This window comes from Urocitellus parryii, chromosome 2, assembly GCF_045843805.1.
Source record: "Urocitellus parryii isolate mUroPar1 chromosome 2, mUroPar1.hap1, whole genome shotgun sequence".
Classification (NCBI taxonomy): Eukaryota; Metazoa; Chordata; class Mammalia; order Rodentia; family Sciuridae; genus Urocitellus; species Urocitellus parryii.
In genome coordinates, this window is record NC_135532.1 from 70,509,580 (window position 1) to 70,526,843 (window position 17,264).

Genomic DNA, 17,264 nt, shown 5'->3' on the forward strand with positions numbered 1-17,264 from the left:
CTGTATTATAAAAAATAATTACAAATAAATTTCCCTGGTCTTTACAGGCTAATTCAATATCAGAGACATCAAGACATACAGTGCTTATGACATTCTTTATTCAATTCACATAGAAAAGCATGCAGTATTAATGTAAAACAATAAGGTATTAATGTAAAATGTTCAGTGCACATTAGATAAACAAGTCATTAGCATACAAACCCATTTTTAAAGACATTTATAGGCATACCAAACATGTTCAGAATAATATACTTTTTCAGAGCCTAAATTAAAACTTGTGCTTAGCGCTTACCTATCCTTACCCCCTCAACTCTTCATTTAGAAAAGTTGTCCTACATACTAGCCAACTGAAACTTCTTTTTTAAAAGAAGTTTAAAGAAATATTTTTTAAGAAAATAGAGCAAGCAAAAATGCTGCCATGCATTTCCACAAAGAACAGTAACATGCAAAGAAGAACATTATCACTATGAAAATCCCTCCCCTATGATATAAGTGGATCAAGGAACTTGGTAAAGAGTGCTTCTGTACCTATACATCTGGAACAATGAAGCTGTGATGTTGAAGCTTCTTCAAACTCAACCATGCCTTCCTTCCAAATTATGCTCAATTTCTAATTTTATATAGACACAAAAAGATGAGCATATATAAGTTACCGACATAGAATGAATACTTTCATAGAGAAAATATATTCTTTCACACTAGCAGAACATTTTCACAAAAACTGGACAAAGCACAATTGTAAAAAATGCAAACATATATGCAAAATTTAACAAAAAGTAAAAGAACATTGGACTGAAGTCAGAGTGCTATTTCTTCATTAAGGCCTTGCATAAAAGATAGGCCATCACAAAACATAAATAAAGAGGAACACACAAATAACCTACACCCTAGAAAAAGCTTTAAAGAAACACTTATGAGCTAAATACTAAAAGTTTCACTTAAGAATAGAGTATTGAAGACAACTGAGCCTCATTAATAAGATACTGTATCTAACAGTTAAATAAAATTCAAGGAAACAAAACCCACCCAACCCAGATACACATAATATTCACTAAAAAGAAAACAATCAAACAAAAACTTTCTCACTACTTTCTCAGGTCCAAAAGATATCTAAATAAAAATAAAAAGACCAAAGTCTTTTTCAAAATGAAATAAGTACAGTGGATACAGGTTAAGTTACCATTCTGACCTGGCATCTGATTAAAGATCATCAATTCAAAACCGTCTAGGACTTTTATAAAGGGAAAAAAGTAACTTTAAAAAATTTTTATGTTCCTTTCAGGATAAAACCATAAATAACACCTCCCTAATCAGTCAACTTTTGGTTGCTTTAGATGGACTGGCATTGGAAAGGCTGCTCTGGATTTTTCTTTTTGTTGACTGATTCACATTTTTATTCCTCTTTTCAGGCACAAAGGAAGTAGACCAAGGAGACTGAAGGTGGTTATGAAGACTGTGCATTTCTGAAGATGTCTTAAATAATGATGACCCAAACCTTTGATCTTCAAATAGTCGATGTGAACTACTTAACAAAACACCCTGGGAAAATTCTGTCTGAAACAAACAGCTTGGGGGTTTGATATCATTAGTTCCTGGATTAGAAGTAGAATGGAGTGAAAAATCTTCATTCATTTCTTGGTCTGATGGAGAGAGGAGAAAAAAGGAAGTAGGTTTCCATTCATTTCCATTTTCTAACTGATCAGTAGTTAGAGAACTTTTGGAAAGGTTTAGCTTAGTTCTTTCTTCCAGCTTTTCAGATTCTTCAAGAAATTCATTGCCTTGAGAAGACTTTGATAACCCATCCAAATCCACGGACTTAAAACCATTATTACAAGGGCTCTTGCTATTGTCTGACTCTGACATCATTGAGTCCAACTCAGAGATTTTGTCAAGGTAAGCAGCATCCATTGATGCTTCGCTGGATGTTCTTGTCCGGTTCATTTCAAAAGAGCGAATACAATTCAGCCTCTTGGATAAACATGAGCCTGACTTCTCACTCAATTTTAAAGATATTTCTCCAACAGAATTTGCTATTGTGTTCTCCTCTGAATTTTCAAAATCCAAGCTTTGGGCATAGCTTGTGGAGCAACAATCCCAAAATCCTGTCTTTGGGGAAGTAAAACATTCTGATTTTTTTTCATTTTCATTTCTACTTGTATCATCTTCTGAAGAATCTTTATTACAAACATTTTGAGAATCACAAAAATCATCAAACACCAATTTTCTGAGATGGTTTGAGTGCTTTTTAGAACTTCCTGCTTTGACCACAGAGCTTTCTCTATTTTCTGGTGTATTTAGCTGAAGGCAACTAAGGGACAAAGGAGTACAAGGGGCTGGAAGATCATAAAGCTCTTCATCTTTAAAGGGTACACAGTCATTTGGTTTATTACTCCACTCTCCTTCCAAATAAGTATCCATACTTGTATCTGTCACATCTAACATTATTTCTACTTGTTTTTGGTACATATCTTTGTTCTTAGGACAGTTTGATTCTGTTTTGCTAGTGTTTTCCTGTCGGGCAGAACTGGTGTCAGAGATTCGGCCACTGGAGGGCTTTGCCAGGTGGACAGTAATGGAGGCAGATGAGCCAGGTTGCTTTCTGGCACTATCACCTTGATTCTTTGATGCCACATCCTCCTCACTACTTTTGCTCCCATTGCCATCTGCAGAAAGTGCTCTCTGGCAAATGGAATCCATAGTTTCCTTCTCTTCACTTGAATTTTTTAGTTGTGCAACTTGAGATTCTAGTTCCTCTATATACTTATCACTCCGTTCCAGGGCTTTCTTGAGGCGATTGGTTTCACGTTCATACTGTTCTACTTTGGACTGCAGAGCAGCAACTGTAAACCTTCCAAACCTAGAAGGAATGGAAGGATAATTAATCTCATAGTTCAAGCTGTTTTCTTTTCAAAATTTAAAAGTGCAAATTGTCCCAGCACATTCTAATTTCACATAACAATGACATTTCAAGCCACTTAGTGAATATAACAAAGCTATACCAGATATTATATCTTCAAAAATCGTTTCCCCACCTATGTACTAATAACCATATGATTATAGCAAAGATCTAAAAGGACACTGTAGTGGTAGAATCAGATTACTGGTAAGCAAGAGGCAGAAACTCACTGATGATTTCCTTTCCAAGAACTAGTTCTATCAATTCAGTTCATATATGCATGAAGAGTTATCCCCTAAAACAATGGCAAAGATTTATGATAACATTTGAACAGTGGTCCACATCTTGAAATATTTACATTCAATCATTTTCCTATTGTAGAGCAGTGTTTTACGATACATTTCTTATACAATGTCACCTTGTCAAACATAAAACACCAATTTGAAATTCAGAAACTCAGAAGTCTGAGGAGGGGTGGTTTTAAATACTTATTTGGATCCTTTCAATTACAGCCACCCTCTGTATGAAGATTTTCTGTGGCCTTTCTGAACAGTAGGCTTTAATTCATTTCAGCTTTACTTATTTTTGGCATTTTACAATTTAGGATATCAATCTCATTTCTTCCAACTCTGAAATACAAAGTCAGTCCTTATGGTTCCAAAATAGTATGCATAAAAACATTTTTACATTTTCTGATCAGGAACATTGTGGACAAAGACTAGAAAGAACATATCAAAAATTTACTCTTTTTACCTGGTATTTTTTCCCATTGTTCTGTCAAGAACAGGTACTGAGTTCAGCTCAGAAAATAACTTTTGAGCACCTACTATAGGTTAAGAGGTATATTTAAGGCGGACACACACATGAATGAAACTATTCCAACTCCAAGGAAGAGAAAATATCCAGCTTAAATTCTATCTGACCACTAAGGAAAATTCTATCTTTCAGGAAACTGCAAGAAATGAGTAAAAAAACATAAGCCCATAAAAAGTATTTTTCCTCTACCAAGATTCTTGTCAAGAGCTTCAATCAACTTTTTGATGACCTATATTGATCCACCTCTAAGAATTCAGAGATGACCGGTTTGCCGGAAGATATTTGAAAAGGTAACTTCTAAATTTTGTTTTTATCTTTGGGTTTATCTTTGTATCCCCCCTGCATTATAAAAATAATTACAATTAAGAAAATTTATTAAGTATTAAAAAAAAACTATAAAGGAACTGCACCTCCTAGAATCAACCACATATTTTAGACAGTCCATCACCATCTATAACCCCTGGCCCAATTTACTCCCAGTTTAGCAACAACATGATCCTTGCTCTCTTGTTACTAAGGGGAAAAAAGCAGAGGCAAAAGTAAATATAGAATCATAAAATCTCAGGATTAGAAAGGGCTTTAAAAGACATGATTGCTTAATATTGATCTATTCACTACAATTAACTGTGAACTCCCAGGGAGAGTGTACTCCCTCCAACTTTTAAAACACAAAGCAAAACCACGGGCATAACTAAAACAAAAACAACTACTAAAACAAGTCTCTCCATCTTAAAAGACAAAGTTTACTACTATGAGTATCTGTTTAAGTAAATGACAGTTTTTCCTCTTTGTTTAAAATGTGTTAGCCTGTAAATGTACTTGACAGGTGTAGTTTTGTGAGAGAAGTATTAAAAAGTGGACAAAGATTAAGTGTATTTCACAAAAATGTTTGTCAGTTATTGACTTTTTCTGGCATAATCAAATAACCTACATGTTTTAAAATGGAAAAAACATGTAGCATGTTTATTTAATGCAAACAGCAAAAGTGACAGCCTTACATTTGCTTACCAATATCAAATTTGTTCTTTTTTTTCAAAGTGCAGTGTTTTAATAAAGGTATCCTCATATGAAAAAAAGAAAGAAATCAAATGATTTAAAATTAAATCAAGCTATTAGATAGTAAGTCAGATGTTACCAAAAGATATAGCTGGGAACTCACAGACCTACATAAGGAATGATAAATGACAAATAAGAATATTTTTCAATAGCAATGTCTTGTTCCAGGTTTTAGCTTGGAATGTCAAACGTATTAAAACACTATTTTCCCCTACATTGTTTCTTTTCTTCTCTCTCTCTCTTTTTTTCCCCCTATGGTGTTGGGAGTAAAACTCAGGACCTTGAGCATACTAGGCAGGTGCTCCATTACTGATCCACATCACCAGCCTTATTTGTGTTTTTAAGACATAACAAAGAATTCTGAGTTTGAAATTATTGATATCCCTAACCAAATTTTTTTTTGTTACTTCAGACAGAAAGCTAAAGTGCTATGAGAACTAACAACAAAGGCCAGCAATAAAATGAACTCAAGAGGGACAAGCAAGTAGGAGTCACTGATGAAGTTAGAAATGTTTTTTCAAAGCTCACTGTCCCTAATTCTCCGAAGCTCCACTTCAACACTTTACAAGTCTATGATCAGATCTTTTTACCATGCTAATAAGAGACCCAGGCTGGTAGTCAAACTGACAGAAATATGTAATGAAAGCAATGGAATCAATCAATTAATTAATCAGTCTATGTAATTTATCTGTTTTCTAGCTCCGTAAGAGTAGAAGTTTTAAGACAGCAGGGAGTTTGACTGTCTTACATTCACTGTTAGATCCCTAGAATAATTCCAGTTACACAGCTGTCCCTTATTAAATACTTCTTCAACAAATGTTGTTCTCTTACTTTCACATACATGAGTGCCTTACATGAAGATGGTCAACACCAAAGAATAAGTAAGCCTAAATAAAGGTCCTTGGTCCTCTTTTACATAAGTATTATGAGAGTCACTATATTACTAAACCACATGTGCTTCAGACATTTGACTGTTTACTTTCTTTTATTATTGACACCAAGGAAATCACCCCAGACTAACATATACACAGTATCTGCTTTTTAATTGTAGGCTTAACATTCTATAAAGGTCCATCCAAAAAACTTCTGTTTTTACCTTAATAAAAGAATACCAGATGAGACTATTTTTTAAATATATTTATTTTATTTTTTTAATGTGGTGCTGAGAATCAAACCTAGTGCCTTGCAAATGCTAGGCAAGCACTCTACCACTGATCCAGAACTCCAGCCCCTCTCACAGACTTTGTTTTTTTGACAGTGCTGGGGATTGAACCCAAGGCCTTGTGCATGCGAGGCAAGCAATCTACCAACTGAGCTACATCCTCAGTCCCCAGATGAGACTTTTGACAACACCTGTATTAAATTTGACAAAGGGAAATTTATCACATAGAAATAACATTTAGGGATACATACATGATGTTGTACCTCCATGGAATAAAACAGTTAGGATAAAAGCTTATCTTTGAAGAGCCAGGCATGGTCACTCACCTGTAATCCCAGAGGCTCAGGAGGCTGAGGCAGGAGGATCAAGAGTGCAAAACCAGCCTCAGCAACGGTGAGGCACTAAGCAACTCAGTGAGACCCTGTCTCTAAATAAAATAAAAAAATAGGGCTGGGGAATGTGGCTCAGTGGTTGAGTACCCCTGAATTCAATGCCCAGTACATCCTCTTTCCAAAAAAGATTATCTTTGAGTTTTAAAAAATACTCATTTATTCATGTTAATTCCAGATATTTCTAGAGTACATAATATTAAATGAAACAGTGCCAAAGCAAGCCAGAGGGATGGTGCTGGGGATCAAACCCAGGGCCTTGTGCATACAAGGCAAGCACTCTACTAACTGAGCTACAACCCCAACCCAGACAGAGGGTTTTCTAAGACCATTTACCATAATGCCTTTTCCTGAGCAAGTTTCAAAATGGGGTATTTTTATAAACATTTCATTAGAGATCCAAAGGCTTTGATTTTCAAAGTAGCATGACAGCCAAAGACTTCATTATGCCACAGAAACACCGTAGAGCAGTTTGGGGAAAGCAACTGATATTGGAAGCATATTCTGCCAGAATCTACAAGTATCAAGAATTTTTTCAGCTAGCAATGTTAATGGAGGCATACATTCTGGATGAGAAACAAAGGATGAGAGTTTGTCCTTGTCCAAACAACTACAGAGGCACAAGATTGTTCCTTCCCTGCTAGAAATAAAAGAAATTACAAGTCCTACTTATTTGAACTTTGAAACACTGTAACTACAGTAAGAGCATCTCTAAAAAAATATGCTTAAGACCACATTTTTTAATAGCTCATTACATAGAGGAACAAGATATGATTAAGAGGGGTTAGGGGCTGGGGATATGGCTCAAGCAGTAGCGCGCTCGCCTGGCATGCGTGCGGCCTGGGTTCGATCCTCAGCACCACATACAAACAAAGATGTTGTGTCCGCCGAAAACTAAAAAATAAATAAATATTAAAAAAATTCTCTCTCTCACTCTCTCTTAAAAAAAAAAAAAAGAGGGGTTAGAACAAATGAAATAAAAGAGTAAATGTCAGAACTGAGCAATTTATCTGCTTTTTGACTCCCCCATTTGAACTGAAGCTCCAGGAGTGAAGGAAGTTTGATTATCATATTCATTGCTAGATACCTAGAATAATTCCAAGTATACAGCAGTCCTTTGTAAATGTCTTGAATAAATATCATTCTCATACTTTAAAGATAGAATGCTGCTATTAACTAGTTGTGAAAGTGTTGCCTCTCTGATTCTTAACCCCAGTAAATTCATGAATCCCAGTGACTGCCCAAACTACCAAACTTCAGAAAGTAAATGGTAGCATAATATTCAAATAGTTCTGCACCTTGCTCTTTTCATGAAATTAGTATATCATGGTCATTTTCCGTATTAGTTCAAAAAGAACCCTAAAGAGTTTATTCATTTATTATTACTTATTACTATTTTAATTGGTCCATTATACTTACACATAATCACAGGATTCTCTCTGATATATTCATATGTTAACAATGCATAATTTGATCTGTTTCATTCTCCAAATCCCCTTCTCTCTGCCCTCCTCCCTAGGAATCCTTCTAGACTACTGGTTTCTCTTCTATTTTCATGTCATTTTCTTTCATTCTTTTTTTACTTCCACACATGAGAGCGAGAGGGAAAAAAAGTACAATTCTTGACTTTCTGAGTCTGGCTAATGCAATGGAGTTCCAGTCAGCTCTAAACAAGAACAAAATTAGGTCATTTGCAAAAAGACCTTCTTGAGGAACAAGAGGAACACAGGAGAAGTGAACCCACTTATTCAATTTCATATCTTTTCCTTACTTGTTAGCTGAGGTAATAGTAAAGCAAAGTAAAATCAATCTTTGGATCTGAAACAGCTTTTGTGATATGATCTACCTGACAGGTTTTCAGTGCTTATACCCTTGTTTAAAATGGTTATAAAATGCACAGATTTTATTCACCCTGGTTCAGTTAATAATACCAGTCACCAAACAACTTGGGTCAATTTTTAGTTGTTACATTATATTAACTGTGAGTATTATATTAGGTAAAATCTTCACTTCTGAATTTTCAGTTCATAAAAGAGTTCAGAAATAACAGATGTGGATCATGGTCAGTAACCAATCAAAGTCTAATAACAGTTTTGGTTACTGGCATCTACTATGCAGTTAACAGCAAATAATATAGTTGTCTTCTACTGAAAACCCATATGACATTAAAAATAGACAAGCAAAAGACAGAATTGGCCAACAAGATGAAAGTGTAGCAGAGAAAAAAAAGTGTTAAAGCTGGAAGTGAAATTAGAATTGAACATAAATGTAGTTATGAAGAAACTGCTGATGGTTGTAATGTTATGACAACGATAGCCCATTGTCTCCTTAACCCATTCAAGAGATTCTAGACATGCCAGAGAAACTTAAAAGAGGCAAACTTACTGACAGAGATGAGGAAAATAGTTGTGGTAAAAGGATAAAGATGTCTAGAGGAAATGCAGACAGACAAAAACTAAAAAAAATCATATTAAGCTTGAAGAGATATTTTACTACATTGAGAGCAGAGAGGATAAAATGTTGGAAGTTGAGGGCTGGGGTTGTGGCTCAGTGGCAGAGCGCTTGCCTTGCACATGTGAATCACTGGGTTCGATCCTCAGCACCACATAAAAATAAATAAACAAAATAAAGATGCTGTATTCATCTATAACTAAAAATATTTTTTAAAAATGTTGGAAGTTAGTGCAAATGTAGGAGTGAAAATTCATCAAAGAATCCAAAAAAATGCCATCATATCATAAGTTATATATATGATGACAAGGCAGATCCTACTGAAATATTCTCTGTAAGTTTTATACAAAGAAATAACATTTTAATTCTCAATGTTACAAATTGTACTACATAAATATTAGTGCCCTACATACTAATTTTACTGTATTTTCATGTCCATATACATTTATAATTGACAGTAAGAGCTGACAGATACTATTAAAGACCATCAAACAATTGTAATTTTACCCATTAAGATCTCTTTGCATGGTTTTAGCTTGCATTAATCATTTTGCATTAACCATGCAAAGTAACACTTACTTATAACAATTGTTAATATGAATGAAAACCAATTACATTTATGTGGGCCTCAAATTTTTTTTCTTTAAAGAGTTACCAAATTACTCTAAGAAAGAATGACCCATCCATAGAGTAGATGTTATAGTACAGTTGCCTGTCTTCATAACTATAATTGTGTATCTTTTTATCATCTGATTTTCAGAGTAAGTCAATCAAGTGTCTTATTTTAAACATACAGAGAAGTAAAATTTCAGAGAAAGGAGCTTTCCATTGTTCCTTTCCCTTTCCTAAGTTATCCTCTGGAAACACAATCTCCCAATTAAGGAGATTCAATGAGTTCACAAACTCCTCTTTTTGATTACAAATAACTTGGGTGAGTAGCCTATGCCATGAGCTCATTAAGAAATGATTGAAGTGGAAACAAAATGAGAAGTTCTGGTACTAGTCTCTGCCTTGTGTGTATGTGCATAGAGTGGAGGTAAGTAGGCACATTTTATGTAAAGGGAGAACTAGGATTGTATGAAACTCAAAACCATATTTGGTGGTCGGGGAGAGGGCTCAAATGCCCTGGCATCCTTTTTATCTCATCTGCTTCGTATGAGTTGTTTGCACATTACCCATATCTATTTCATGCTAGTATATGTGTTGGCAGGGCTGGGGAGAAGCACTATCTTTTAAACTACTAGTGAAGCTCTGGGAAGTATCCCATGTATTTTGATCTGCTGCTGAGTTTTATGACTAGACAATAATTCCTCAAGAGTTTTCTCTTATAAAAATTAAGCATTCAGTTACAAAAATATTACATTCCTAGAGAATTTATTGATCATATGTTGGTTCCACAAAAATGTTACATAATGAGGCATACTGAGAGAAAACAGAAAAACATATTTCCCTCCTGGAAATTCAAGACAGAAAATTTCTGTTCCTTGGCCCATCATTCAAAAAAACAAATGAAGGGCTGTGGCTGTGGCTCAGTGGTAAAGTGCTTGCCCCATGTATATGAGGTACTGAGTTCAATCCTCAGCACCACATATAAATAAATGAATAAAATAAAGGTCCATCAACAACTAAAAGATATATTTAATAAAAAAGTGAAATTTTAGCTGGAATTTACCAAGAATAATTATAACAAATCTTTAACAGTAATATAAAGACTACTATTGACAATGATATTGACACTAAGAATAGCAGCAGCTACAATTTATTGTATATATACTTGGGGTCAAATACATTGCTATAATCTTAATGCTTATTATCCCATTTAATCAACATGTCAACTTTATAAAGCAAAACCCATTATTATTTTAAATATAAGAAATGAGAAGCTTACAAAGGTTAAAGCTCTTGTTCAAAGTTATATAATAGGTCAAGTAGCAGGAATCCAAGTCTCTTACTCTAAATGCCACCTCCAAAACCATGTGACCTTGAAATCCCTTTTTAAGTAAAATCAGCACCTATTTACACCTGATTTAACTTTGTTATCACTCCGTATCAAAAGTATCACACTTTGTATCAAGTTTTATTGAGCATGAAGTCTACTACATGCACAGTCAATAAAATAACATGTTGTACTATTTATTGGTAAATACGTTTCTACTACAAACATAGAAAACAAATAAGAAAACTGTAGGAATACATACAGATAGGTGTGTATGAGATCAATAAACATCTATCTACTATTTATGTTCTAGGCACAAACTCAAGAATATTTTGAAACTTTCACAGATCATTTATTAAAGTGGCCTTTCAGGAAAGTATAGCATTGACAGATCTCCCTGGTACATACCAACCCATATATTTTAACCAGAGATATGAAGACAATGAAACAAAACCATGAACTAAAAACAGTGTACTTAAATGTGCTAAGTATAAGAACCTGCCTGCCTATCTCAGGGCTATGGTTATAGCTCAGTGGTAAAGTACTCGCCTTGCATTTGGAAAGCACTGGGTTCGATCCTCAGCACCACATAAAAATAAAATAAAGGTATTGTGTCAATCTACAACTATTTTTTTTAAAAGAACCTGCCTATCTCATAAATAATCAGTATGTATCATTAACTATAAGAAAAAGATACTTCTCATATGAAATGTACAAAATCACAAATAAAAATTGCAAGGCCTAAACACATCATAGGTTACTTGTCTCAGGATCTAATTTGGGAGAATAAAAAAGCACAAGCTATGTTATATTGCATGTTGGTTTTATCACCAAAAAAAAGAAAGCATTTCAATATTTGTAAGAATAACAAAATGCAATTTCTTCCTTAAAGACAAAGCTGACATAAACAAGGAAAATAGAGTCAGGCCCTTGAAGTATTTCTTCCCTCCACCCTCCAAAAGTCCTGTTTAAAAAGCAAGGTAGAGTCTGTTTTCAAATGGGAAGCAGCATTTAAAAATAACAGGTCATATTAATAATACAATTTTAAATGAAAATCTTTTGTTTATTTTATTAAGCAAACCATGCATTTGTAGTTAAGGATTTGGTGTTGAAACTAGCAATCCTTAAAATAAACCATCTGAATGGTGGGTGGCAAATGTGAACTGAAAAGGAACAGACTAGTCCCATTTGTGCTAAGTCTTTAAGAAGGACTGACCTGCACACAAGGGACTTAAGAAAGAGAACTAAACTGTTGTTTCATGCTAACTACTCCTCTTCCCTGCTTCTGGGTTGACTGAGACTTGGTCTCTGTCTCTTTGGAAACTGTAACTGGTTAGTCTCTATTTCCAAGGCTTCTTTCTTTTCTTCTCTCTGCCAGCACACTGGAGAAAGCTGCCAAAAATAGGATGCCTAAATCTAAGTACTATTTTCTTCACACTGCCTGTGAGAAAGACTACTATTCATTCTGTTTGGTAAATATATTTCATTTCTATTCCATGCAGATATATCCTAATTTTCTGTCTCTCCTCCAAAAAAAGATTGGCCTTGAAGTCTGTATGACATCAATGGTATCCTAATCTTTCAACAGGACAGAATATTAAAATATTCTATTTATTATTCTTTTACATCGCTACCAGGAGTAAAGGACGTATCTTTTCCCAAAATATAATAACAAAAAATCTCAATAGTGTAAAAGAGTTTGACTATTATTGAGTAACAAAATCACACACAAAAATCCTCTGGACTGTTTGTTTATGCATTTTCCACTATCTAAATATACACATTCTATCTCATATGATGAGCAATCTGAAATAAAATAAAACAAGAAAATTGTGATGCAGCTTTCCTGTATTTATTACTCAGGTGAGTTATAGAGGACTAATGTGTGCTGAGGGAGACTATAAGGAAGGAAAACAAAAGAAACAGAAGTCATCCCTATTCTCAAACAGTTCAAAATCTGACAATCATATGCTTCATTATTGGCATGCATTGTAGGTTCCTAAAATATTTTATCAATACAATAAAGACAAGTTGACAGAAAACTGTAGTAACTGTCTATCCCCAATTAGCTGAAAATCCAGAGAAGGGCCCCTCAGGTGGCTGGGGGGCCTGAGCACAACTGGCTGTCACAGTCTGGCCCCAGGGTATCATCAGATTCATGGACAATCTACAAGTTCCCCTTCCGGGAAAACCAAAGGGCATAGCTAAATCAGTCATCAGATCAGGCTGGGGTCAAATACCAGAAATCATCGTATTTGTCAAAGTAAAATCATGAGAAACAAAAAAAGGCCAGATAGGTCAAGAAGGGGCAATAGCCAAAGTCAGACCAGTAGTGCTGATGACAGAGAAGGCTGGAGAGGCACTGGCATGTCTTGAGACACAGTTTAGAGAGAACAGACCTGTGAACTAGAACTAGGCCACAGTTTAGAGTCAGCATAGAGATAGGTAGGCCAGAAAAATCTGGTAAAGAAAAGAGACTCACACAAGACCAGATGTGTGGAGCTCTTAAATTGCCTCCTCTGTTCCCTTTTCTACTTCACAATCTCTGGTACAATTTAGAAAGAAAAACTTCAGGAAATTTCTTGTCTTCTTTATTTGGAGAAAATGCTAGGAATCTCTGATTTTTTCCTCTCTTAAAACTTTTGTATTTTAAGCTTCAAGGAAACTCAAAATCTTAACAATCTGGTTAGTTCCCTGAAAGTGCTAATACAGGCCATTAGAGTATAAGGGTTTCTTCCTTCTGCCAGGCCCCAGAGAAGGAATACACACACATAGTATATATATACACATATGTATTTTGTGTAAAAAGAAACATATGTGCATTTAAAAAATATGCCTCAGTGGCAGTGAGCTGGCAGATTACCTCGGCATGACAGTCATAAAACTGATCAGTATACAACATAAATGTTAAGACAAAGGTTATGAGAATAATCAGAAGAATAAAGTGTTCCCTCTGGAAAAATCATAGAGGGTCTCACAGATAAATGACAACTGGGCTAGATTTTAAAGGATGTTTATGAATGAAACAGGAAGAATGAAAAAAGAAAGGCACTGGAGAACACCAAAGAAAGCAAGGGAAAGGCAAGAACAAAGATAGAAAAGTACAGCATGACATGGGAAATGTAGGCCCAGTAGAAATTCATCATGGCCAGAGCAGAGAACAGAAGGGGAAAGCTAAAGAGGCAAGAAGGTTAAGTTGAAAGTGATTTAGTCAAGAGCCTTGTTTATTATACTAAGAAATTGGGCTTTAATATGCAGTCAAAGGAGGGAATCACCAAAGGTTATTTAATAGATGAGGGAGATGACCAGATTCATATTATAGAATTCAGGCAACAATAAACTACATGCTCAAGGCTCACCATGAAAAAGAAGGGTAAGCAGTCAGAGGTTATTAAGAAACGCTAGGCATGAAATAATGTAAACCTAAATTAGTGAGAATAAGAAGAAATGGATGACAAAAGCTTTAAAAGAAGTACATTACAAAGAACAAACGAAACAACCAGCTGTGGGTGAGGGAAAATGGTGGAAAAACATAAGACTGAAGTTTTTATTTCTGGGGCTTGGCAGAAGGAAGGAGTCCTTATACTCTTTACTAGATGAGTAGTAAAGTCAATAAGCAGGAAAAATAAGCAAGAAACAAATATAAGCAAGATAATAAATAATCAATAAGCAAAAAAATAAATAATTTTTTTGGGGGGAATAATGAACACAATTATTTAGAGACAGACACACACACACACACACACACACAAAATTACCTCCTCCTACCTCCATCTCCTTTATTTTATAGATTTTCTTATATAGTATTTCCTCTCAAGAATATACTATCCACATTTAACATAAAGAAAATTATGGCTCTAAGAGGATAAGTAGTATATCCAAAGTCAAATGGCCCCCTTTCACAGAACTTAGATAAGAAAAGTTGAAATACTTTTCCCCCAAATGACAGAGATAGTAGGTAGACAGAGCAATGTTCAATCCTAGGGTGTCTGGCTCCAGAGTCAGTGTTCAAAATTAACACAATCATACTTATTAACCACACCATGATTTTATTATTTTGGCATAATAATAAGACAAAGTAAGTAAGTAGAAATCCTGAAGGATAGGCTGTTTTCAATTGAATGATTAGGAAAGGTTTCTCTCAACCTGGTAACTAAAGATCTAGAAGCAGAACATGCTAAAACAAAGTGTTCTTCCTCTGTTTAGTCCAGTATGTTTTAGACACAGAAGAAGGCCAGTAGAGCTGGACAGAGATAAGCCAGGTGGGTGAGAATGAGATGAAAAAGAAAAGGCAGATATAGATTAGCTTGTCAACAGTCTAGATTTCATTTTAGGAAAATGAGCAATTTTATGCAAGAAGTTTAAATAACTTGATTTAAATTTTCCTAAAATGTGGTGAAAAAATGAATTGGGTAGAGCTAAGACAGAGTGGAAGCAGCAAAATTTGAATCCAGGCAGTCTATTTCTAGAGCTAAGCTATTTACCACTATGCTTTGTGATGAATTTAAGGCACAGGATATCTGGTGACAGTACAAAATAGAAACATGTATCTGTAGTTCAGAAGAGAAGGTACAGCCAATGATTTAGTTTTATTTTACAATTCTGATATACAGATATACAGGTAGGTGAGCACTAAGGCCATGAGAGTAGCTGAGATAGTTCAAGAAACAAATACAGCAAAAAGGGAAGAAAGCTGGTGTCATAATCTATGAAGTCTAATCTTAAAACAAATAGTACTACTGTCTCAAGAGTATCTAGAACCTTTATTATTCCTTAAAAGAAGTTAGCCCACTGATTAAGACTGGTTTAAAATGACAAACCTTGGGACTGCTATGTAGTAAAATGAGCTGGAAGCATGAAGACATTATCAAATCCAAAGATCTCACTAAAGACAAAATAACAGAATGCATAGCATTCTTAAATATATATTAATAGAAATAGAAGCCTTTAATCCAATTAAAGTAATTTTGATAAAAATTACCTGTAGAGTTTTGTACATGAAGTTTTACATACCATACTATTAAGGTGACTTAGCAGCTGAGGGCAAAAACAGCTCCTCTGCTAAAGACTCACACCTGGTGACATGGGCCAATCCCTGCCTGGAGTGGCTAGTGAAAATATAAATAAATAAATGAATAAATAAAAATGGCATAACTAATAGGGAAACCTGGGAAATAAGGTACAACATTTTCAAATGCTTTCTAAATAAATTCCTTATACCTCTTTGACCTAAAAAAAAAAAAAATCACTAACAAATGCCTAACCCCATCAAGGACAGATATATATATCCATGTTTCCTGATTCAGTCTGGGGGGCAGTAACTGAAGTCTAGGGAATATAGGAATATGAGAAATTCAATACCAAACTGTTGTCCCTTCAGTTTCTTTTCATTATTGACATTTCCTACCATGAGAAGGTGTGATACTCTTTTGACATTCCCTACAATGTTTAGAGAAGATGATGGTGGATGTAGTGAGTCCTGCTAGCTGCCATATTAAGTGGGGCGATGACGGTCACAATGGAGAGAGATGAAAATTACAGCATTTCTTCTCTGATAAATTTGAGGAGGAAGCCTCTGTTTCCTGAGCAGTAACATGATGCATGTCTACTACTGAAGAGCTATAGAGACCACTTAGTACTCCTTTCAGGCAGAATCTTTCAGATTGCTTCTTCCTCACTGAAATCTCCATGCTTCAAAGCTAGTCTTAAGTCCTGCCTTTTTGATGAAAAAGGCATCCTATTTGCCATTTTCTAAAGTCATATCACTGTCTTCTATTTGGCTTAGTATTTGTTTCATGGCTTTTTTTTTTTTTTTTGAGGGCAGGGATTGAACTCAGGGGCACTCTACCACTAAGCCTATTTTGTATTTCATTTAGAGACTGTCTGAGTTACATAGTGCCTTACTTTTGCTAAGGCTGGCTTTGAACTCTCAATTCTCCTGCCTCAGCCTCCCAAGCCACTGGGATTATAGGCTTGTGCCACCATGCCTGGCTTATTGCATGTATTTTTTATCTCTTGCTTTCATTACACTACAAGTTTCCTGGACCATATTTTGGTGGTTTTAATTTTTAATTATAAAAATTTTTAAACATTCACAGAAGTAGAGAGAACAGTATAATTAACCACCATATACTCATCTCCAACATTCAACCATGATCAAGATTTTTGCCTCATTACCCTTATACATACATCTTTTTTTCTTTTGCTAAAAGTATTCTATTGTACATTTTTTTCCAATAGGCATTTCTAAAACAAAATATGGTGCCACAGACCGAATGTTTGTATCCCTCCTCCAAATCCTATGTTATATTACATCCCTAAGATGATGGTATGTGGAGTTACGGCTTTTGCGGGGAAGAGCCATTGGGGGCCTTCAGGTCATAAGAATGAATTCCTGAAGAATGGGATTAGTGCCCTTGAAAGAGGCTCCAGGTATGTGAAAACAAAGCCAAAATATAGCCATCTATGAACCAGGTTGCTGGTCCTTATAATACCTCAATTCTGCCAGCACTTTGATCTTAGACTTCCAGGACGCTGAAAGTGTAAGAAATAAATTTC

At 35.0% G+C, this 17,264-nt stretch overlaps 1 protein-coding gene across 1 annotated transcript in view; it reads right to left on the bottom strand.

The window, feature by feature from the left end:
- Positions 1-267: 267 nt before the first annotated feature.
- Obi1 (ORC ubiquitin ligase 1) overlaps positions 268-17,264 on the bottom strand; it is a 47,089-nt gene continuing 30,092 nt past the window's right edge. The window contains exon 6 of the mRNA XM_026400262.2: positions 268-2,857. Within this exon, the coding sequence (XP_026256047.1) occupies positions 1,315-2,857 (1,543 nt within the window). The 3' untranslated portion in view covers positions 268-1,314. The remainder of the gene's footprint in view (positions 2,858-17,264) is intronic.